Consider the following 24718-nt stretch of genomic DNA (forward strand, 5'->3'; position numbering starts at 1 on the left):
TAACTTTTTCTATTATGCAAGACTTTGCACCCACTGATGTGGATGCTCTAAGGCCACACATTAGTAATTTTTTTTTTTTAATTTTTTAATTTTTTTATAGCATCTTTATCCCCATGATTTTGTTTATTCTTTTTCTCCTTCGGGTTATGATATATTGTTAGAAATTTTTAGAAATATTAGATGCCTGATTATTTAATTGTTAGTTTAGTTCTAATTAGACAACACCATGATGACCATTTTTTGTTTTTTTTGAAGATCTTTTATGTTTTAAGTGTGTTTTATGAAAAATTATTAGTTGTTCTTGTAATATGATGAATTTGGGCTCATTCCTCTCACATTCATAATTAATCTCATTATGAATTTAATTAGTGTGATCCATCATGAATATGAGAAGAGGAACACCACGTTATGTGTCCTAATAATATAATTTAACCATGTTTTATTCTTACATTGTGCTCATAAATTCTTATTGTGCTCATAAATTCTTGGGTTTCTTTAATGAATGTACACAATAAGTGGTGGCATTAGCTTATCACATGTCTCATTTGCATGGAAGGGAGCAATAAAGTGCTTTATTTCAGTGAAGGTATTTTCATTATTCATTTGCATGTTGGAGCTCGATGTTTGAGCTCCCTGTGTATAAGAAAGTTACTGTTGTTTGCACTTAAAGGCGTGAAAGTTCAGAAGGCAATCTATCCATGATTCTTATTAAGGCTGTATGCTTCCATGTATGCAAGTCTCAACCCCAAGAGAAGGAAAGAAAAAAAAAAGACTAGATCTGGAGAAAAAACAACTAAAAAAAGATCGAGAGAAATTCAATTTTTTTTTTTAATTAAATGACAAGACATTTTTTATTTTTATTTTTGCTAAAGATAATGAATGGTAAATTGATAAATAAGACAGCATTTGATTTATTTCCACCATCTGCAAATCTCGTCATCTCGTCATTGTTCCTCCCACTCTCTTGTCTTTACTTTGATTGTTTGCTTGTTCAACTCTCTATGATTGCTTCCATCTGATCTGACCAACCTTCTTTTTTGGTTTGATTATTTGTAACTTTTTTGAATGGCTTTTTTTATTTATTTTCTTTCTACGTAGAAACCGCTGGTGACTGTGTGAAGGCACCTATCATGTTTAACGTAACGCAAGGCTGATTCACCGGTACCTGCAAAAAAATCATTGAAACAGTTTTTTTTTTTAGAAAAGTCAGAATCCAATAAATTTACCTATCCCTTCAATTTGTCAGTTTTTTTCTGACTCTTATGTCTCCTGTGACTTTGTTTTCCACAGGATAAGCAACTTGTCAGCTTTCTGATATTTCTGATTACAATCTGACACTATCATCTTTAGTACTTGCACCATGTAAACGCTTGGACTACCTTATCATCCCTCACGTACGTAATTTCTATGTATGCATGCAATTGAGACGTCACTCTCACAATTTTACCAGCGCGTGGGATTTACTTACCCTATTTTTTTTCCTTCTCTAGCCCCATGTTTGTTAAAATCATTTTTTAAACCTAGCATGAATAATGATTTTTAAAATTTTAATGTATTAACAAAGATATGAAAATTATGCTAATTCCAGCTGAAATCTTTTATGATAATCATTAACATAATTTAGAGATTTATTTATTTATTTATTTTTTACCTTTTTGTTAGGGAAGTGGCATCCACACGAACATGGGTTCGTGGGGTGGATGAAAAATGCTTTAGAATAATGCTTTATTCATTTGTGGTCCTTTTTTCTTCATTATTTTTCTGTTCTAGGTACACCCATGTGTGTTTCTTTGAAAAAAAAAAAAAAAAAAGGTACATCCATATGTAACCTCACATGCTATTGCTTTATTTCTCAATGAGTCAGCAATGATGCATGCAGGTACGGAGCCATTCCTTGACATGTGGACAACCACTCATAGGTGATAAAAATTATGTAAATGTGAAGGAACAATGACACATATCCACTAATGACAGAAATTATAGCAACCGTGACAATTCGACCTTTTTCATGGAAATAATGGGTTTTTGCCGACAAAGAAAAAAAAAAAAAAAAAAAAAAAAAAAAAAAAGAAAAAAAAGAAAAAAAAGAAAAAGAAAGATGAAAGAATTGTCTTTTTTCCTTTAAAAAAAAAAAAAAAAAAAAAAGAAAAAAAAAGAAAGATGAAAGAATTGTCTTTTTTCCTTTATTTTTTTGGGGGGAAAAGTTAGGATGATGAGGTTAATTATGACAATAATGAGATTAGAAAAGACTTGTGAAGGTACAGTTAATAGTTGACTTACAAAGTGGCCTGCTCCAAGAATCCAATAAAAGTGAAAGTTTTTGTATGACTTCCTGAACCCTTTGGTACTTCCTCTATTACTCCCACAATAGAGAGGGGTTCTGTCGGTGCACAAGAAATTTTGTAGCCCTTCCCACCTAATACATGGATTACGTTAGCTAGGCTTATTTTACCATGTAATTAAGTAAAAATTTATAGGGTAAACTTTTAAAAAAACAATAATAATCTCACATGAAAGGGTAATCTAAATTACACAATAGTGAGAAAAGAAGAAGAAGAAGAAGATGAAATAAAGAAAAGGATGAAAGAGATAGAGAGATTTACTTGAGCTTCTCAACCCATGCTTGTGTCCCCTTCGTTGCACAAATAAGATCAATCTACAAATAATAACAAACGAGACTATGACATCAGCCCCATCATTAAGGTTAAACTAGCTAGGAAGAATAATAATACCCATTAATGACATTACAATCAGAAAATCAACCAAATAATTGTGTTTTTCTAAGTGATTCCTATCAAGTCAACATTATATTGGAAATTAAGAGACAAAAATCATATAATAGTGGGTGGTCCAGATGGGCAGCTAGCCCTTCTCAAATCCCATAACTTTATCGCATTGTTGAAAAGGACCTGAGTGATCTTACTTGTCCATTGTATACAGTCACATTTATTCCTTTAGCAAGGAGCTCATCGACCTGTAAAAGAATAAGAATTGGTCACTAATTTAAGATTTTTTAAGACAAAAATTGTAAACCATAATAAGGCCACATAGGTAAGGACTAAGTAAGTCTTTCGGGTCAACTTCATAGAAGAGTCAAATCTAAGAAATGAATGAAAGAGAGTAATTTGGAATCTTCCTGCCATAAAATATCAATTTCGTTTTCAATGTATTTACTATATTTCAGTTTCGATACAAGTTTTGATCATTCTATTTACTGCATCAATGCCAGGCAGCGGAGCTATCCACATATTTTATTCATTAAAAAATGGTACACGAAGACAAAGAGAATCTTAATTTATATAACAATCTAACAACTTGATTAATATAGAACAAAAATAAGATTACCATGTGGATGAAGCATGCATGTTAAGCCGAAGCTCAAGCAAGTTTCACCATATTTTTATCTTACTAGGCCAAGGAGAATTTTAAGATGTTAGATTCTGTTTTCTGTCCCTCACATTAATTCTTCTACCAAATAGGCTCAAATTCAACTAGTTGATGCTCAATAACTAGTTCATATGTATGAATTAAGTAAGACTATTTGAAACTTTTTAAGACAAATATGAAACATTTTAACTTCTTTGTGCCTACTTTAATTTCTTACCCCACTAATCACTGGTTTCATGAAATCCCCTGAAAGCTTTGTAAAAACAGAATCTGACTGTCCTCCCCACCTGCAAATAAAACACTTATATACTTCTTTATGAATTATGTGCTTTCAGCAATTTTTTTTCCCCTTTTAGAGAGAAGGAAACTCACGTCACATTTTCCGGAATCTTGAGCTTTTTTTTAATGACACCATTCATAATATCATCCAAACCACCAGTAGCAGCAAGAGAAGACCTCAAGGAACTCAAATATCCTGAATATCTTCTTCCTGAAATCGCTTTTGATGATTCCATGGCTGTTATGGATATCGAGTCACTTCCAGAATCCTGTAGAAAATTGTAGAAGTCCTGCAAAATGCAAATCCCGCCCCCCAAAAGAAAGCAAAATTTTTAGGCTATAATTGAATTTTAGATACAAATAGTTACATGTTCATTATGGGGCAAAAGTATACCACATTATTACTAAATCTGGCAATCACTGACTCAAGTTCTGACCACGAATCGGTTGCCTCAACATATTGACCTTCCTGAATTTGTTTCTTAATTTTTTGAGCGACACTGTTTAACGAAATGGGTTTGTTAGTGGACTGAAAATTTCCAATCCTCATATGGTTTTTATTCTACATTTTAATTAAAAGTACATAACATAGACCTGTTTGATGCCTGAAGCCCATTGTTATCAATTCTCGAGACATCTTTGAGAAGAGGACCCCATGATAACTGCATTATCAAATTTAAACCTTGACTGAAATATAGGAGTTGCATTTTTTTTAATTCAGAGAATCAATCATTAAGTGATAGCATATGAATTGGACATAAAAAATTAGGACTAAGTACCACATAATCTTCTGGGGAGATCCAGCTGTCCCCTAATGCCACTCCTACATGTGGAAGAAGCATATATAATCACAAAATAAGTCACTTTTTAGAAGAAAAAAAAAATCTACAAAATCAGAATTACGGATATCCTGGGCACAATGAAAATGACCCATCTTTATTTTCTTTTTCAACTTTCCTTAAGTATATTTTCAGATTCTTGATATTGCTAATCAGAGAAAAACTGCTTGAAAAAAGATTACCTCCCAGTTTAAGCTTCAATTTCCCAGCTTCTATGGCTTTCACGGCTGCCAGTGCAAGAGTGACAGCAAATTTACCACCATAAGACTCTGCTACAATGTACAGGGGACTCTTTTGTAGGTTCTCATTCTTATTGAATAACTCCTCCAACAATGTTGTTAAATCATTTCCTGCTTCCTCATCGGTTGTCACAAACAGTTTTTCATCCTCAACAAAACTATATCCGGTTCCAACTGGATTATCCTACATTACACCGAGTGATTTGGTTTATAAAACCAACAAAAAATTCATTAAAATTCAAAACCATTTACTTCATAACAGAGTTCCAATCAATTACCACAAATAGAAGATCAGCTTTTCGCAACCATGTCGAATTCCGTGCCTTCAAATCAGTGTCTAGAGGCCCAACCTCTTCAAAATTCCCTATCCCAACTCCTGAAGCACCCTATATTTTGACAGTGAATTATAAGCAAATACAAATATTCATATATGAAAAGCATGAAGAAACTCAAAAAAAAAAAAAAAAATGTTTTAGACAACAGCACAAGTTTCTATGTTTTTTTTCACATTCATTCATTTCTATAAATCAATACCAATACTTACAGGTCCACCCTGCAGCCAAAGAATGATAGGCCATGGCTTTGTGGAATTCTCAACTCTGTATGGACTTTTATAAAGCCACCAGAACATATGGGCTTCTGTGTAATTCAAAAACCACATAAACAGTAAACACACAAGCCAAGATCCATTTGTTACAATTCCATTTGAGAAAATTAAAAAGAGAACACAAAAAAGAACCAGACTTTTTTTTCAGTGTGACTTAAATGGCTTACTGGGTCTGACTTCAACGTATCCCCATTCTTCTGATCCTTCCTTGGCTTTTGCAGCTACTGCTATTTCTCCATGAAACAGAGGAGAACAGAGAAGAAGAGATACAACAATAATACCCCAGTTTCCCATTTAGAATGCAACACCAGAGTCAGACACCCACTTCTCCTATTTAACAGAAAACTGTAAAACTGAACTGAGGCTTATTTTGCTGTCTTTAACAGAAAAATAGCATAGAGGCGGAGACTTCAATAGTATAGGTCTTTCTAATTTTTTTTTTTTTTTGAGAGGATAAAAAAAAAAAAAAAAAAAAAAAAAAAAAAAAAAAAAAAAAAAAAAAAGATAGATACTGAAATAATCTATTGATTCCCATTAAAAAAAAAAAAAAATCTATTGATAGAAATTTCCTTAAATAAACCTCAGCCAATTATGTGCTATTTACAGAAATATTAATGACGGCGCAGGATGAGTATGAAAACAATGACAGTAATATTCAGCCAAAAAAAGGGGGGAAAATGACAGTAATAAACATAGAATCTAATATATTTTTAAAATAAGTACCGGATATCTATAATCTATGATCTATAATATATATTAATTGTATTTAGATTCTATTCTATATTTGTTTCTAAAAAAAAAAAAAAAAAATCTATATTTAAACTCTCTATTAGATTACAACAACAATAGAAGATTGGTTAAAGTTGGTCACGTATATTTTTTTCCTCTATTAGAAAATATTGTCATATCATCTTTTATATATATAGATTAGTTAAAGTTGATCATATGTATTCTTTTTCCTTATTAAAAGAATATTATCATGCCTATTTTATATATATAGTAAAAAGGATAATTTTATATACAAATACAATGATAATAAATACTTATAAATAACATTTATAATTGTCAATTTTATATTTAAGTCAAAAAAAGAAAACATTGCTGGGATGGGATCATATCCTACTCTCCACCGCTAAAAAGAGGCATATATTCAATTCTATATTTAAAATTTAAACCCTTTATTAGAAATTTAGAATATTGCCACGTCTCTCTGAAAAAAATTTCTGCCTCATCATATATTATATAAACAGTAAAAAAGAGCGAGATAATTATATAAATAAATACAATCATAATTAATACGTGTTAATAATTGTCAAGTTCATTTATATTTAAGACAACAAATTATATTTTATTAAACTTTTTCGATACAATAAATAATTTCCGACTAGTGAAAATTTTATAATTAGTTTAGTTATAGTAGAAATATTGGTTTGACATAGGCATTGTCTAGTTGGGTTTAGGATAAAAAGGGAGAAAAAACAGTTGTACTTGTATGACTTAATACGTGGCAAAGTCAATTAAAACAAGTGATGGTCCTTCACTGAATGCATATAGATTGCGTGCGAGAAGATTGTTTTTGCTTGCAGTGAACAAGATTGTTTTTGCTTGCAGTGAACGGGACGTTAAACACTCACAGATAATAAGGGGGGTATATAGTATATACCAATTAATCTTTAAATGTGAATCTTTAAACATCCCATAAAATAATAAGGCAAGTTTAATGTTTTACTGCCCTTTCAAAAAGGAAAAAAAAAAGGGTAGGGACTGAGCAATGAGCATAGGTTAAATGTGTGTGGACAAGGATAGCGAGGCTAAATCATGTGCGTCTTAATTTGGATGAAAAAGCCGCACACAGCGGGTGGAATAAAGACATTTCACCATCTCTAATGGCTTGGGGTGACATCCAGGGGCGGAACTACCCTTGGACCAGGGGGCAATGACCCCCCCCTAAATTTTTATAAAAATATATTATTATATATATGTATTAATTTTAGCAATTTTGTTCTATAAAATTACATTTTATTTCCATTTAAAAATATCATTAATTCTTTTAAGAGTAATGCTATATTCACAAATTTTTTTTATAAGATTTTTATAAACCTTTTTGGTTGTAAATTTTTATTGGTTCGCATATGGGCATACCATTTACATCATTTTTTTACTTACCAGTAACCACTTATTACTTAATTAATTTATAAAAAAAAAAAAAAACTTGCAACTATCTAAAATCTAAAACAAAATATACAAGCCAAAAAAAAAAAAAAAAACTCAACAACAAAAATTACCAGTAAAACTAAAAACAAAATTAAGCTCAATTAACTAATTTTATCCAAAATAAATAACCATGCCCTTTAAAAAAATTCTAAACAAAAATAATTTTGTTCTTATCCACAAAAAAATAATAATAATAATAAAAAATAATCTTAGCAGTTAAGTAGCAGAATTAGAGATTGAAATCACTGTACACAGCCAACAATAAAACCACCCCCCCAATTTAAAGTTCTGGCTCCGTCCTTGGTGACATTGATGCTAAATAGGAGGTGAGATAAGGGAGAGAAAAAAAATTAATATAACCATCAATATAACATCACACAGTAAGAAGATTTACAAGTCAATAACTAAATATCAAATAATAACTCCTAAGTTCTTAACCACAAAACAAATCATAAGAAGAAAAAAACAATTTATGACAGAGGGAGAAGAAATGAACAAACAAAAGATATTATTTATGACAGTGTATACCACAATCACACATCTTAAGTTCTTTACACTTAATCTTAACTCCTAATTCCTAAGGGTTTTTTTTTTTTTTTTTAACAAGAAGCCAAATCTTGTACCAGCCGAAATTCACATCTCGGTCGGAATTGGCCGAAATGACCCGAAATCTGACTTGAGGTGGAACGTGAGGTATTCTTGTACTGGTTTGTATACCGGTACGAAAAATTCCTGCCGTTCCAGCCGGAACGGAATGGAATCAATAACAATGGTTATAAGAGGTAATTGAGTCAATGCACAATTTTAAGTTCTAGAATTCTTAGGTAGATGGAACATTGTTTGTTTGGTTGAGCCTTTATTTATTTATTTATTTTTTATCCTCATCCTAAAAGAGAATTTATAGTTTTTTTTTTTTTTTTGATAAGCAATTAAGATTTATTAATATCAAAGAAAGAGACACTTGAGTACATAGGGGTATACAATCAAATACAGAAATTACATAAATCAAGTAAATCAAGATAGAAAAGAAAGAACGATTTATGCATGCTAACAACCAGTCCATTAAGGTTCTAAAAAAGAATAACTTGAGATCTAACATAGTTCTCTCATTATCTTCAAAACACTTGCTATTTTTTTCCCCCTCCAAAGACACTGCATCAATGGGGAACAACTATCTATATGTGACCAATTCAATGATGACCAAACCGACCTTGCCAACAAGCTAGAAGCTCAACGATAGACTTTGGCATAATCCAACTCGCTCCAAATAAACTCAAAACCATAGACCACAGATCGGTAGCAGCTAGGCAATAAAGTAAGAGATGGTCAACTGATTCGCCATTACTCTTGCACATAAAACACCAATCCATATCCATACCCTTTTTTTCCTTAAATTGTCAATTGTCAGACTTTTCCCCAAGGCAGCAGTCCATACAAAAAAAGCCACTCATAAAGGGACCTAGAATTTATAGCTTTTTAAAGCCCTGCTTTTTCTAGGCACAATTATACTCTTGCCTGGCATATTTTTTAAGAAAAATAAACTAATGAAAATAAGCTATACCAAATGAACACACAAGTAAGCTTCTGTTCAAGTGTTTTGCAAGTTTCTTGTTCATCTCTAGTTTGTGCATGGCTGCAAGAGTATCACAGTAATATGTTTTAGTCAAACATACAACCTCCAGTATATGTGAGATTTGCTGCTGCTCTCATAGTTGACATAGGTGACTGAAGAGGTGTCACAAGAAATGGTCATGATGGAGAAATGCCCCTTTTATAATTATGAACCTTGTGGTTATGAAGGAAATAGAGAAGAAACAGTTTGTAATATATGTAGTCAAGCTCAGCTTTCTATCAAATTCAAAAGATTTTTTTTTTTTTTTTTTTTCCCCACAAGTGGTTAAACTGCTTAAAATGTTTCCTCATCCATGTCTTGTACATGTTTTGGTTACTTAAATTACTTTCAAAGCCATTTGTAATATATTTGTGCCTACAAATAATATGACCGTTATCTTACAGGAAAGATGTGCAGGTGCTGATACTTTGTTTCTTGTTGCCCGAATACTGCATAAATCTAAAGCTCATCTCCAAGTGATGCTTCTGCAAAATAATGCAACTATAGTTGAAGATTTTTATGTGCATGTGGTATGTCTCTCCCCTACAAGTCTGTTGGCGTGGTCAGTATTTGTTATGGTGACTTGGGATCTCACAAAACTTGATGTGGCTTTCAGTTTTAGTTAAACTATACATGATCAAAGGCTTTATAAAATTTGGCAAAGACCATTGGAAGATTTATCAAGAAAAATCATAGAACTCTCTCTCTCAATCTCATAGCTTATTAAATAATATCAGTTTTTTATTTTGTATTTATTTTAATTAAATAAATAATATCCGTTAGATGTATTTATATATGATTGAAGTCACCTAAATGTGTACAAACAAGCATGTGCAAAAACAAAACATACACTAAAGCATACATCTTATTCTGTTTATGTGTGCTTTTCATATGGAGGTTCATTTAAACTTAGCTCAAAAAGGCCTTTTAGGTAATACCGATGCTTTAGAGTATTGAGTTTTGAGAATGATGAAAATAGTCTTAACCAATCCTTGTGTAGCTGGAATTTTTCTTGGCATATGCGTATGATAATAGTCTTAACCAATCCTTGCGTAGTTGGAATTTTCTTGACATACACTTGTTTATGAAAAAATATGCTCTACCTCCCTCTTTTCCCTTATTCTATTTTTCTGCTGATTGTGTTTTTTAGCTGATTCCCTTCCTGTTTTCTCATTAATGAGTAAAGTTGCTAAGGGTGGCCAAGTATGAACTTATGGTTGTGTTTTTCTATTAGTAATTCATGTCTTTTCCTTTTATGTCTCATTTAATTGAGTAAGATGTTTGGACATCTCGTTACTTTTTCTTTATTTGAGTTAAAACCTCCATTACTTAGACAAGCATAATCTTAACTATATATGTTATCAGGTGGATGCTGTGCCGGATCTTGTAGACCAAATTCATAGGACAACTGTGAAACTTCTTCTTCACATTAATGGGTAAGTAGAAAACATATTGCTGTTCCTGACTGCATATAACTGCCATCTACATTGGCATTTTGCATCTAATATTATTGACCAATTAATGGTTTCTATATTGTTTATTGTGATTTTAAGTTTTGGGATATTTTCAAACATAGTGGGAGTGCTAATATTTTTTAACATTTCAAACTGTTTATTGTCTACCTTGAATGGTAGATTTGTGATGCCCCAAATTGATTGGATATTGATTAAGTGTGTGTTGTGTGGTGGTGTGATGAGTCCCACATTGGGCATATACTAGGTTGATTTTGGGTTTATAAAAAACTATAAGTAGCCTCATTTGTTACTAGACTAGTCATTTTGGGATATAGAGCAGATGTGGCTAGCAGTTTTTCTTAGGTTGTTACAAGATTGGTCCTTTCACTTAACAAAGCTTTAAATTAATGCTGGAATATACATTGATGCGATTTTTTTAGGATTGGGAGTTGGAATCAGTCAATTCTTTCTTTATTTACTCTAGTTCTCCTTGGGTTGACTGGAATTGGGGATGGGATATGCTGGTGGCCTTCTAGGGACAAGAGTTATGAGGTTAGTTCCTTCTTTGAGGCACTTTGAGGGGCTATAACTGCAAGTTGTTCTTGGAAGAACATTTGGTGTGTGAAGTTTTCCCTCTTTCTTTTGGGTGGACAGCAGCTTTGAGTAAGTTCTTGTCGATGGCAACCTCACTACAAGGGGAAAATTATAGTCTATTGGTGCCGTATATATAAGAATGATGGTGAGACAGTTCACCATCTCCTACTACATTGGACACTGGCAAGCAAGTTGTGGTCTTAGTTTTATCCTCATTTGGATTGCATTAGGTGATGCCTAGGACAGTTTTGGAGGTTTCAGCTTGTTGGAAGGAGAGGTTTGGTTGTTATGAGAGTGGTTTGATTTGGGGTTTGGTTCTGCTTTGTGTTATGTGGCTACTTTGGCATGATTGGAATAATCAAGTGTAACAGCATGGAGCTTCATGGGAACTTGTTTAAAGATACGTTTCTTAGATCTTTAGTGGATGTATGCTTTAGGAAATATTCATGGGAACTTATTTTAGATTTTCTCTCTTCTGAAGTTTTGATGGTAATTGGTAACTGCTTATGAGGATATAAATAATGTACATCCCCATTATTTATTGCATTAGTTTTTCTGAAAATATTTTTTACCTTTTTAATTATCAAGAAAAAAAAATGTTTGTTAATTTTCTTCCCCCAAAAGGTTTCCAACACAAAATTCTCGAACTAGGAAAAAAATAAAAAACCCTTTTGAAATTTCAATGGAACTAGGGGAACGAGGTGCCTGAGAGGAAATTCAAACCAACTCAAGTGGATGAATTATAATCAAATAGCCCAAAGTAACTGCGAATTTGCAGGATGCACAAGGTTTGAGTCTTTTGGAAAGGGTAGTGCAAATAATGTTATGCAGAATCATCTGACAGGACATGCTATTGCTGAATTTGGTGATCATAGATGGTTGGATGTTGCAACTTGCAACTAATCAGAGCTCTAAGATGCACCCAGCTTCTGGGTACTGGCCAACAACTTTCATTCCATGAAGTTCTTTTGTAAAGCTCCAAACTGACTGACCTAATTCTATAGGCAAATCCTCTGATGCAAATGGAAAAAGGGAACTTTCAGTCAAAAGTAAAAGGCAATGAGGGACAATGATGAATCTTTGCTGCATAATACCAGTAGGACAAATGTAAACAATTATCTCTTTCTCATCTTAACCCCTCTACTTTGCCCCTTGCCATTAGTGGTGGTTGTGATTTCTTAGATGATGTTGAAACAGTCTTGCAAGATTAATGGTATTGCCATCTTTTCTTGTCAGTATATTGTGGGCTACTACTTTAAACTAGCACTTTTCTTTTCAATCTGGCTATTACAACTGATTCTTAAATGGGTAACTACTTGTTGCAGGTATGTTGATCGGGTTGCCAATGCTAAATGGGAAGTGAAAGAGCTTGGACTAGAGCATAATGGGTTCGTTTACTTATTCTTACTCTTTAATCTATATCGATTTTAATGCTTATGAACTTGTGATTTTCATTAAACAATGATGTTAATGTTTATAACATCAGGCTGTGTGTGTATATATATATATATGTATATGCTTATTATGTATGCAATGCTCTATTTGGTTACTCAGTATTACTCAAACAATATTAATAATGGACATATAATTAGATCTATCATAGACAAAGTTGGGATTGCGAGTGTAGGTAAGAGTGGTTAATTATAATGGGACCCATTTCATTAGAGTTTGATTTACATAAAAGTCAACGGTGACTCTACAGTGGGTAGAGATGCTTTTTTCTTGCTTTATAGGGGTAACTTAGGCTGCATGTTGGGAAATTTGATGTAAAGGTTATGTCAAGCCCAGGGGGATTATTTAACTTTACCCTTCACTATATATCCTCAGTTTCAACTTTCCATAGTGAACATGATTCAGATTAATAGTTTGAGGTCTAAGTGCATGGATTCTTTTTGTCAGGGCTATTTAGGGCCATTTTATGTTAAATAGTAATTCCTAAAGATTTAGCTGGTTAACTTAACCTTGTTAGTCTTGTCCTTTTGAGGCATTCTACTTGAGCCATTTTACTTTATGATTTTTGTTTTGCTGTTGCTTCTTCTTGCTAATGACTGATAATCTCTACTAAATTAAATCTAATGTTTCAGTCAGCCTAGAAAGCATGGATATTTCAGAGTAGCAGTTGTATCTGTACATAAAAAAAATCCCTAATATATAGTGTTTGTTTGTCGCCTGTTGCCTTTTAGCTTACGTTGTTATTTTTCTCAAAAAATTTTTATATACAACTATAATTAGCTACTTAAAAATTATAAATTTATTAATTAATTAAAGTATTCATTATTGTACAATATCCTATATTTTCAAGAATTGAAGTATCGTTGTGTCCATATTATATCTGATCTATATCCTGTATCCATATTGGTGCTTCCTAGCAGTCAGCTTTTGATGTTTGAAACCTATGGATTTTGTAAACATATTCTCTAAGCAATTGCTTATGACACCTGAGAACAGTGAGCTTATCTATTCTTCTGTGATTCCTTCTATACAATGTTATTGAAATGCAAATATTAGAATGCATCTCTGCTTATGGGAAAAAAAAAAAAAAGAAGAAGAAGAAGAAGAAGAAGAATAAAAGAAAGAATGCATCTCTACAAGGCCATTGCTAAAAGTTTGAAACACATGGTATAATAGGCTGTTATCATATAAAGGATTTTGAAGATAATGAGTGTGAAAATAATGATCAAGTGATTAAATTCATTATTTCCTATCAGCTTAAGTTTTTGTTCAGATCTTATTATTTTTTATGTTCAACTCCCCAATACCTGTTCTCTCGTTTATTTGAAAACTACTATTATTTGACTAGTGCTCTGAAGTGTGTTTTATCAACAAGTTTGTTGATTTATTATTATTATTTTGTTGGTATTAGGTACGTTGATTTGTTGTTGGGAGAATTTAAGCACTTTAAAACAAGGCTTGCTCACGGGGGACTACGCAAAGAGGTAATACTTGGCTGCAATTCTGTGAGGCACCACCTTAAACTTTAAAGAAAGCAGAATTTGTGCCTCAAAATTCTAAATTACTTTACTTTTTACCCTTAAGCTGACTTGACTAGTTGATAGTGATTGCTAATTTTAGTGTGAGGTCATTAAATTTGTGCATTGATGGTTTCTATCATGTCAGGATTTGGTGAAGTTTATACCGTATTGGACTTCCATTTTGTTTGGGCAAAAGCTTTGATTAGGTGATGTGTTTATGGCCTCCACCTAGTGCGCGTGCACAGGGGGTGGGGGGTGTGGGGTGTCGGGGCTTAGGCCACATTTGGTTCATTGAATAAAGATTGCGTTAGAAATAGTAATTTAATATTATTGAAAATAAAATATGTTAGATGTTGTAATGAAATAACTATACCTTTTCATAAAGTTTGGTTGTTATGAAAAGTTAGTGTTTTTTGGAAATATATTAAATTTAAAATAGTCAAATGTAGTAAGGAATAGTTATTACAACCATTTTAGAAATGAATAAGACTAATTATTCCTGTAATAAAGATGAAATCAAATAACCGAATAGTTATTACACATGAATAATCATTTCATTAGAAAATTTTTTATAACCTACCAAACATGCCCTCTTAGTTGATGAATTGAATAAAACCTGATTGACCAATTGACCAACTTGAATATTATATCTTGTATGTTTAGGTTCAAGACCTCCTCTTAGAATACGGACTTGGAATTGTTGCGGAAACTCTTATTGAAGGTCTATCACGAGTGAAAAGGTGTACTGATGAGGGACGAGCTCTGATGTCGTTGGATCTTCAGGTTTCTTTTTTAGTGTGTCAACTGACAAGAATCTGCACATTGCAACATTTCCTTTGTATTTTGCTCCCTTTTTTGTCCCTTAGTATATTTAAAGAGTGTTGTCTTTATTCCTTTCAGGTTTTAATTAATGGCTTGCATCATTTTGTCCCTATAGATGTGAAGCCTAAATTACAGATGGTCGAAACCTTTATTAAGGTAAGCATAATCATGGTTTCTTCTTTGAAATTAAGTTGCAAATAATGGTGAAATATTTTTGGATTGATGTAAATTTGAGGATTATTGCTGCTTTACCTATATGACACAGATGGTGTACACAACTCTCAAAAATTACTAACTGCCACTCTCTCTCTCTCTCGTACAGGCATACTACCTACCTGAAACTGAATATGTATACTGGGCACGGACTCACCCTGTAAGTTCTATCCCTACTGAAAATGAGAAATTTCTCTGATATGCTTTTTTTTAAAGGTTAATTTCTCTGATATGCTATGTAATTGTTTGATTGTTTTACATTACATATATGAAAATACTTTTTTCCATGCAGGAATACACTAAAAGTCAAATTGTTGGGCTAGTCAACCTCGTTGCAACGATGAAAGGTTGGAAGAGAAAAAACAGGTTGGATGTACTGGAAAAGATAGAGTGAGCTGGCATGCAACTTCAGTTACACCGTATTTTTTGTGGTTCTTTATACTAATGATGTATATTGGATGGTATTCTGATCTTCATTATGTAGAGTGTATCTTGAGGTTGTGTATCTTCAGATTTCTTAGTACATATCTGAGCTTGTAACATATGATCATCCCTTCTTCAAGGGAAAATCAAATGTAATTTTAGATCACATAATAGTTGAAATAATGAGTTTACATTGATATAGTCAAGTTTCGATCCCATGTTCTCTTGCAAATGAGGGAGAGGCACATTTCTGTATTTGTATTGAATGGAACACAAAATTTTGTGCATCACTTTATTGCTGTTCTAAATATATATATATATATATATATACACACATTGTTGATCCTCCTGCACTCCTGATTGTCATGTTGCCGATCCCTATGATATATATATATATATATATATAATAGTATTAATCATCGGGAAATATTTTATGAGGAATTGAAAAAGTTATAAAAAAAAGTTTGTAACTTTTCATTTTTCTATAAAAAGTTTCTTAAAAATAATTTATTAATATATGCTCTAAGAGCAACCACTTCAGTAGGTGTATAATTTATGTCTATTTTTCACAAAAAACACATTTTTTTTCTATTTTACAAAAAAAACACACTTTTACAAAACACTCACATTAGTTTATTTATTCTAAAAATTTATTCAATAATTTTTTTTTTTTTACACTATCATCTCTCTCATAGACCCAGCACAACCCATTCAGCCACCATCATCAACCCACCAGCCTCCATCAATCCACTCAACCACCATTATCAAGCAACTAGCCTCCATCATCAACCCACCCAAATACCCATTCAACCTAGCCAAAATCCAAATACCCATTTAACCTAGCCACTTTCAATGAAATCCATGTTCATCCAACCTAGCCACTGTGCAACAAGATCAACGACTCCCATTGTCCGACCATGGAAGTTGTGTCAAAGCCTAGGTGTGTCTAAACCAGATGCCCATTCAACCCAGCTTTGATCGACACCTTCAACCTAGCTTTGATCAACGCTCATGATGCATAACCCCGTTGACCTGTGGGTCCAGCCACGAAAGAGGAAGCTTATGAGATGAGAGAAACAGAGAGATGAGAGGGGAGAAAAAAAATGAGAAAAGAGAGAATGAGGTGAGAATCAGAGGACTGGTGAGAAGGAGAGAGAAAAAATATTAAAATACAAAATGCAAAGCTCCAGTAACCATGCATATATGTATAGTTATTGTATCAATTGTGCATAAATTCACAATTTTACACCCACTGATGTGGGTTTTTTTGGGGTCAAAATATGCAAAATGAGTAACTTTTTCTATTATACAAGACTTTGCACCCACTGATGTGGATTATCTTAGGGCACACATTTGTAATTTTTTTTAATTTTTTATTTTTTTATAGCATCTTGATCCCCATGATTTTGGTTATTCTTTTTCTCCTTTGGGTTATGATATATTGTTAGAAATTTTTAGAAATATTAAATGTCTGAGTATTTAATTGTTAGTTTAGTTCTAATTAGACAACACCATGATGACCATTTTTTGTTTTTTTGAAGATCTTATATGTTTTAAGTGTGTTTTATGAAAAATTATTAGTTGTCCTTGTAATATGATAAATTTGGGCTCTTTTCTCTTACATTCATAATTAATTTCACTATGAATTTAATTAATGTGATCCATCACGAATATGAGAAGATGAACATCACGTTATGTGTTTCGAAAACATCTAATAATATAATTTAACCATGTTTTATTCTTACATTGTGCTCATAAATTCTTGGTTTCTTTAATGAATTTACACAATAAGTGGTGGCATTAGCTTATCACATGTCTCATTTGCATGGAAGGGAGCAATAAAGTGCTTTATTTCAGTGAAGGTATTTTCATTATTCATTTGCATGTTGGAGCTCGATGTTTGAGCTCCCTGTGTATAAGAAAGTTACTGTTGTTTGCACTTAAAGGCATGAAAGTTCAGAAGGCAATCTATCCATGATTCTTATTAAGGCTGTATGCTTCCATGTATGCAAGTCTCAACCCCAAGAGAAGGAAAGAAAAAAAAAAGACTAGATCTGGAGAAAAAACAACTAAAAAAAGATCGAGAGAAATTCAATTTTTTTTTTTAATTAAATGACAAGACATTTTTTATTTTTATTTTTGCTAAAGATAATGAATGGTAAATTGATAAATAAGACAGCATTTGATTTATTTCCACCATCTGCAAATCTCGTCATCTCGTCATTGTTCCTCCCACTCTCTTGTCTTTACTTTGATTGTTTGCTTGTTCAACTCTCTATGATTGCTTCCATCTGATCTGACCAACCTTCTTTTTTGGTTTGATTATTTGTAACTTTTTTGAATGGCTTTTTTTATTTATTTTCTTTCTACGTAGAAACCGCTGGTGACTGTGTGAAGGCACCTATCATGTTTAACGTAACGCAAGGCTGATTCACCGGTACCTGCAAAAAAATCATTGAAACAGTTTTTTTTTTAAGAAAAGTCAGAATCCAATAAATTTACCCATCCCTTCAATTTGTCAGTTTTTTTCTGACTCTTATGTCTCCTGTGACTTTGTTTTCCACAGGATAAGCAACTTGTCAGCTTTCTGATATTTCTGATTACAATCTGACACTATCATCTTAGTACTTGCACCATGTAAACGCTTGGACTACCTTATCATCCCTCACGTACGTAATTTCTATGTATGCATGCAATTGAGACGTCACTCTCACAATTTTACCAGCGCGTGGGATTTACTTACCCTATTTTTTTTCCTTCTCTAGCCCCATGTAAATCATTTTTTAATTCCAGCTGAAATCTTTTATGATAATCATTAACATAATTTAGAGATTTATTTATTTATTTTTTACCTTTTTGTTAGGGAAGTGGCATCCACACGAACATGGGTTCGTGGGGTGGATGAAAAATGCTTTAGAATAATGCTTTATTCATTTGTGGTCCTTTTTTCTTAATTATTTTTCTGTTCTAGGTACACCCATGTGTGTTTCTTTGGAAAAAAAAAAGAAAAAAAAGGTACATCCATATGTAACCTCACATGCTATTGCTTTATTTCTCAATGGGTCAGCAATGATGCATGCAGGTACGGAGCCATTCCTTGACATGTGGACAACCACTCATAGGTGATAAAATTTAAAACAAAATATTCAAACTTAATTAAAATTTTTGGTTTTTAAAAAAATTTTAAACAAACTAATTTTGTAATAATTTTAAAACTCAAAGTTTTAACTTTATCTCTAATATCGGGTCACTCAGTTATAAGCTACTTTATAATCATGCTTTAAAATGAATGTGATGGACACAATAAAAGTTTGTGCAATGATATTTGATAATAGGTGCGAGTTTAAATAGCCCTGATGTGTTTGGTGTTCGGTCTTTTTTGGGTTTCATGGCAATGTTCATGGGACCACAGACTTAGAAAAGTGTGCATACTCATGTATTTTTTGGTCTTATAATACTATTTACATATTTAAAAATTATTTTACTATATATTTTTAAAAATAAAATTTTAATTTTTTACAAATAAGAGGGAGTATTGCATACTCCGTTGGATATCAGAGTATATGCAATTTTATACAGGCTAGTGCCCAATCTAGTGGCACTCAATTTTATCGTAAAGAAATTATTTTAGATTTGACCATGTGTGTCAGTGGTACTCCTTTAAAAATTGTAATAGTCAATCCCGAAAATGTGAAGGAATAATGACACATATCCACTACTGATAGAAATTATAGCAACCGTGACAATTCGACTTTTTTCATAGAAATAATGGGTTTTTGCCGACCCAAAAAAAAAAAAAAAAAAAAAAGAGGAAAGAATTGTCTTTTTTCCTTTTTTTTTTGGGGGGGGGGGGGGGAAGTTAGGATGATGAGGTTAATTATGACAATAATGAGATTAGAAAAGACTTGTGAAGGTACAGTTAATAGTTGACTTACAAAGTGGCCTGCTCCAAGAATCCAATAAAAGTGAAAGTTTTTGTATGACTTCCTGAACCCTTTAGTACTTCCTCTATTACCCCCACAATAGAGAGGGGTTCTGTCGGTGCTCAAGAAATTTTGTAGCCCTTCCCACCTAATACAGGGATTGTGTTAGCTAGGCTTATTTTACCATGTAATTAAGTAAAAATTTATAGGGTAAACTTTTAAAAAAACAATAATAATCTCACATGAAAGGGTAATCTAAATTACACAATAGTGAGAAAAAGAAGAAGAAGAAGATGAAATAAAGAAAAGGATGAAAGAGATAGAGAGAGTTACTTGAGCTTCTCAACCCATGCTTGTGTCCCCTTCGTTGCACAAATAAGATCAATCTACAAATAATAACAAACGAGACTATGACATCAGCCCCATCACTAAGGTTAAACTAGCTAGGAAGATTAATAATACCCATTAATGACATTACAATCAGAAAATCAACCAAATAATTGTGTTTTTCTAAGTGATTCCTATCAAGTCAACATTATATTGGAAATTAAGAGACAAAAATCATATAATAGTGGGTGGTCCAGATGGGCTGCTAGCCCTTCTCAAATCCCATAACTTTATCGCATTGTTGAAAAGGACCTGAGTAATCTTACTTGTCCATTGTATACAGTTACATTTATTCCTTTTGCAAGGAGCTCATCGACCTGTAAAAGAATAAGAATTGGTCACTAATTTAAGATTTTTTAAGACAAAAATTGTAAACCATAATAAGGCCACATAGGTAAGGACTAAGTAAGTCTTTCGGGTCAACTTCATAGAAGAGTCAAATCTAAGAAATGAATGAAAGAGAGTAATTTGGAATCTTCCTGCCATAAAATATCAATTTCGTTTTCAATGTATTTACTATATTTCAGTTTCGATACAAGTTTTGATCATTCTATTTACTGCATCAATGCCAGGCAGCGGAGCTATCCACATATTTTATTCATTAAAAAATGGTACACGAAGACAAAGAGAATCTTAATTTATATAACAATCTAACAACTTGATTAATATAGAACAAAAATAAGATTACCATGTGGATGAAGCATGCATGTTAAGCCGAAGCTCAAGCAAGTTTCACCATATTTTTATCTTACTAGGCCAAGGAGAATTTTAAGATGTTAGATTCTGTTTTCTGTCCCTCACATTAATTCTTCTACCAAATAGGCTCAAATTCAACTAGTTGATGCTCAATAACTAGTTCATATGTATGAATTAAGTAAGACTATTTGAAACTTTTTAAGACAAATATGAAACATTTTAACTTCTTTGTGCCTACTTTAATTTCTTACCCCACTAATCACTGGTTTCATGAATTCCCCTGAAAGCTTTGTAAAAACAGAATCTGACTGTCCTCCCCACCTGCAAATAAAACACTTATATACTTCTTTATGAATTATGTGCTTTCAGCAATTTTTTTCCCCTTTTAGAGAGAAGGAAACTCACGTCACATTTTCCGGAATCTTGAGCTTTTTTTTAATGACACCATTCATAATATCATCCAAACCACCAGTAGCAGCAAGAGAAGACCTCAAGGAACTCAAATATCCTGAATATCTTCTTCCTGAAATCGCTTTTGATGATTCCATGGCTGTTATGGATATCGAGTCACTTCCAGAATCCTGTAGAAAATTGTAGAAGTCCTGCAAAATGCAAATCCCGCCCCCAAAAGAAAGCAATATTTTTAGGCTATAATTGAATTTTAGATACAAATAGTTACATGTTCAATATGGGGCAAAAGTATACCACATTATTGCTAACTCTGGCAATCACTAACTCAAGTTCTGACCACGAATCGGTTGCCTCAACATATTGACCTTCCTGAATTTGTTTCTTAATTTTTTGAGCGACACTGTTTAACGAAATGGGTTTGTTAGTGGACTGAAAATTTCCAATCCTCATATGGTTTTTATTCTACATTTTAATTAAAAGTACATAACATAGACCTGTTTGATGCCTGAAGCCCATTGTTATCAATTCTCGAGACATCTTTGAGAAGAGGACCCCATGATAACTGCATTATCAAATTTAAACCTTGACTGAAATATAGGAGTTGCATTTTTTTTAATTCAGAGAATCAATCATTAAGTGATAGCATATGAATTGGACATAAAAAATTAGGACTAAGTACCACATAATCTTCTGGGGAGATCCAGCTGTCCCCTAATGCCACTCCTACATGTGGAAGAAGCATATATAATCACAAAATAAGTCACTTTTTAGAAGAAAAAAAAAATCTACAAAATCAGAATTACGGATATCCTGGGCACAATGAAAATGACCCATCTTTATTTTCTTTTTCAACTTTCCTTAAGTATATTTTCAGATTCTTGATATTGCTAATCAGAGAAAAACTGCTTGAAAAAAGATTACCTCCCAGTTTAAGCTTCAATTTCCCAGCTTCTATGGCTTTCACGGCTGCCAGTGCAAGAGTGACAGCAAATTTACCACCATAAGACTCTGCTACAATGTACAGGGGACTCTTTTGTAGGTTCTCATTCTTATTGAATAACTCCTCCAACAATGTTGTTAAATCATTTCCTGCTTCCTCATCGGTTGTCACAAACAGTTTTTCATCCTCAACAAAACTATATCCGGTTCCAACTGGATTATCCTACATTACACCGAGTGATTTGGTTTATAAAACCAACAAAAAATTCATTAAAATTCAAAACCATTTACTTCATAACAGAGTTCCAATCAATTACCACAAATAGAAGATCAGCTTTTCGCAACCATGTCGAATTCCGTGCCTTCAAATCAGTGTCTAGAGGCCCAACCTCTTCAAAATTCCCTATCCCAACTCCTGAAGCACCCTATATTTTGACAGTGAATTATAAGCAAATACAAATATTCATATATGAAAAGCATGAAGAAACTCAAAAAAAAAAAAAAAAAATGTTTTAGACAACAGCACAAGTTTCTAAGTTTTTTGCAGCCAAAGGCGGATTCTTTCTATAAATCAATCCATTTCAATAATTAAAGCGGAACATAGGCCAAAGGAGTTTTAGGCCACCATTTGTAATTTTTCTCAACTTTTTTGGACTGGGTAAAGGGTCTGTTCAGTAAAATAAGATAGATACTGAAATAATCTATTGATTCCCATTAAAAAAAAAAAAAAAAATCTATTGATAGAAATTTCCTTAAATTAACCTCAGCCAATGATGTGCTATTTACAGAAATATAATGACAACGCAGGATGAGTATGAAAACAATGACAGTAATATTCAGCCAAAACTGAACTGAGGCTTATTTTGCTGTCTTTAACAGAAAAATAGCATAGAGGCGGAGACTTCAATAGTATAGGTCTTTCTAATTAAATGCGGAACATAAGGCCAAAGGAGTTTTAAACCACACATGTAATTTTTCTTTTTCTTTTTTTGAGGTGGGTGGGGGGTCTGTTCAGTAAAATAAGATAGATACTGAAATAATCTATTGATTCCCATTAAAAAAAAAAAAAAAAACTCTATTGATAGAAATTTCCTTAAATTAACCTCAGCCAATTATGTGCTATTTACAGAAATATAATGACAACGCAGGATGAGTATGAAAACAATGACAGTAATATTCAGCCAAAAAAAGGGGGAAAAATGACAGTAATAAACATAGAATCTAATACATTTTAAAAATAAGTACTAGATATCTATAATCTATGATCTATAATATATATTAATTGTATTTAGATTATGTAGGGGCGGTTTTTGGGGCCCAGGCCCAGCAAGTGAGTGGTTCTGGCCCAAAAGTTCCCAGACAATGAATTTGTAGAGAGTGGGTTACAGAGCTAGGACTAGACGAAATGAACGTCAGTTAGATGTACGCCATGCAACATGTTGAACGTGAGAATGTTCCATTTTTGTTTAATAGGATATCGGTCTGAGGAGGCTTATAAGTGCACTACAGACTCTAGAGCTCTTTCTCCTTTTCTGTTCTTTCTCCTTTCTATTCTTTTATTTCGATCTTCTTCATGGTAGACCTTTTTAAGTACTAGATATCTATAATCTATGATCTATAATATATATTAATTGTATTTAGATTATGTAGGGGCGGTTTTTGGGGCCCAGGCCCAGCAAGTGAGTGGTTCTGGCCCAAAAGTTCCCAGACAATGAATTTGTAGAGAGTGGGTTACAGAGCTAGGACTAGACGAAATGAACGTCAGTTAGATGTACGCCATGCAACATGTTGAACGTGAGAATGTTCCATTTTTGTTTAATAGGATATCGGTCTGAGGAGGCTATAAGTGCACTTCTTGCTCTGTTTACAGACTCTAGAGCTCTTTCTCCTTTTCCTTTCTCCTTTTTTCTTTATTTTTCGATCCCTTCTTCATGGAGACCTCTTTCTCTTATATAGCCTCCTTGAATTGATAAGAACCTTACACTTGTTAGCCATCTGGACCTTCACTTGAGTGCCTGTCCCATCGGACATCTCCCTTATCCTTCTGTGAGTTGCACTGGCCAATGTAACACTGTTCGCCTGTCTTCTCCACATTAATGCGGCTGAAAAGGTAGCTTTCTTGCATTTAATGCGGCAGTTATGACTTCTCCCTGATGCCTTATGTTTTCCTCTTTCCCGCTGCATGAGGCTCACCCTCCTACCCACGTTCGTCTGGATGGGTTCTTCACTGTGGAGGGGGCGCTTTTTGGGCCTATATTTGCGTGTCCGAGGAGGCATTCCTCCTCGGACGTCTTCTAAAACGAACCAGGCCCAACAGGATTGGGTCGGAAGCCATTTGGGCCCCTATTCCCTGTTGGGTCATGTGTAGGCTTCGTGTGGGTCCCTAGGCCCACTGTTAGTTTGGGAATTTAACCCCTACAATAGCCCCTCAAAATTCCGGCTCCTTTTTTCTTGTCCGAGGAGGAAGGGCGGGATTTTGACACTCATAGAATTTATCTGCTGTGGGTCCCTGCTTCACTCGCGCGGAAGTGTGCTTCTCACGTGCCTCATTAATGACGGGGACGGTTATAACCCATGCGGCGCTAATTATTGCTTTTAGCTGTTTTATATATTTTGATCTGACGGTTGGACGCTAGATCAATGGTTGGGATAATCTTCGTTTCCCTAGGCGGGAGTATGTCTGTCCGGCTTCTCCTGGATACATAAG

The 24718-nt window shown here is 33.3% G+C and overlaps 3 protein-coding genes across 4 annotated transcripts; 1 reads left to right on the plus strand and 2 right to left on the minus strand.

Moving 5' to 3' along the window:
• Window positions 1-847: 847 nt before the first annotated feature.
• Window positions 848-5762, minus strand: LOC115980326 (serine carboxypeptidase-like 51). Of its 2 annotated transcripts, none has more exons than XM_031102597.1 (13): window positions 5519-5762; window positions 5289-5383; window positions 5023-5130; window positions 4688-4928; window positions 4446-4489; window positions 4261-4328; window positions 4061-4166; window positions 3760-3956; window positions 3605-3674; window positions 2910-2974; window positions 2604-2656; window positions 2281-2416; window positions 848-1165 (listed from the first exon to the last, which is right to left on the minus strand). In XM_031102597.1, exons 1-13 carry the CDS (start codon window positions 5643-5645, stop codon window positions 1156-1158), a joined length of 1320 nt encoding a protein of 439 aa, XP_030958457.1. In that variant the 5' UTR covers window positions 5646-5762; the 3' UTR covers window positions 848-1155. The 2 variants fall into 2 exon arrangements, with proteins under 2 accessions (XP_030958457.1, XP_030958452.1); XM_031102592.1 differs by having other exon boundaries at window positions 2924-2974; window positions 5519-5761.
• A 3786-nt stretch (window positions 5763-9548) lies between these two features.
• Window positions 9549-15945, plus strand: LOC115980340 (syndetin-like). Its single transcript, XM_031102605.1, has 8 exons — window positions 9549-9707; window positions 10543-10613; window positions 12551-12613; window positions 14089-14161; window positions 14861-14980; window positions 15098-15175; window positions 15342-15392; window positions 15525-15945. Exons 1-8 carry the CDS (start codon window positions 9564-9566, stop codon window positions 15624-15626), a joined length of 702 nt encoding a protein of 233 aa, XP_030958465.1. The 5' UTR covers window positions 9549-9563; the 3' UTR covers window positions 15627-15945.
• A 1833-nt stretch (window positions 15946-17778) lies between these two features.
• On the minus strand, window positions 17779-24346 carry LOC115995497 (serine carboxypeptidase-like 51). Its single transcript, XM_031066860.1, has 12 exons — window positions 24317-24346; window positions 22329-22436; window positions 21994-22234; window positions 21752-21795; window positions 21567-21634; window positions 21367-21472; window positions 21067-21263; window positions 20913-20982; window positions 20232-20282; window positions 19912-19964; window positions 19591-19726; window positions 17779-18096 (listed from the first exon to the last, which is right to left on the minus strand). Exons 1-12 carry the CDS (start codon window positions 24344-24346, stop codon window positions 18022-18024), a joined length of 1179 nt encoding a protein of 392 aa, XP_030922720.1. The 3' UTR covers window positions 17779-18021.
• Window positions 24347-24718: the final 372 nt, after the last annotated feature.

The sequence above is a fragment of the Quercus lobata genome, chromosome 1, assembly GCF_001633185.2.
Source record: "Quercus lobata isolate SW786 chromosome 1, ValleyOak3.0 Primary Assembly, whole genome shotgun sequence".
NCBI lineage: Eukaryota > Viridiplantae > Streptophyta > Magnoliopsida > Fagales > Fagaceae > Quercus > Quercus lobata.

Bases quoted from the DNA above. Each gene is read 5' to 3' on its own strand.
- LOC115980326 (XM_031102592.1), bottom strand. From the start codon at position 5,645: ATGGGAAACTGGGGTATTATTGTTGTATCTCTTCTTCTCTGTTCTCCT. The intron at 4,329-4,445 runs GTACTTAGTCCT...TTGATAATGCAG, and splicing joins TCTCCCCAGAAGATTATGTG to TTATCATGGGGTCCTCTTCT. The intron at 4,167-4,260 runs GTCTATGTTATG...TTCGTTAAACAG, and splicing joins GGGCTTCAGGCATCAAACAG to TGTCGCTCAAAAAATTAAGA.
- LOC115980340 (XM_031102605.1), top strand. From the start codon at position 9,564: ATGACCGTTATCTTACAGGAAAGATGTGCAGGTGCTGATACTTTGTTT. The intron at 14,162-14,860 runs GTAATACTTGGC...TTGTATGTTTAG, and splicing joins ACGGGGGACTACGCAAAGAG to GTTCAAGACCTCCTCTTAGA. The intron at 15,393-15,524 runs GTAAGTTCTATC...TTTTCCATGCAG, and splicing joins ACTGGGCACGGACTCACCCT to GAATACACTAAAAGTCAAAT.
- LOC115995497 (XM_031066860.1), bottom strand. From the start codon at position 24,346: ATGGCTTCCGACCCAATCCTGTTGGGCCTG. The intron at 21,635-21,751 runs GTACTTAGTCCT...TTGATAATGCAG, and splicing joins TCTCCCCAGAAGATTATGTG to TTATCATGGGGTCCTCTTCT. The intron at 21,264-21,366 runs GTATACTTTTGC...TGCATTTTGCAG, and splicing joins CCAGAGTTAGCAATAATGTG to GACTTCTACAATTTTCTACA.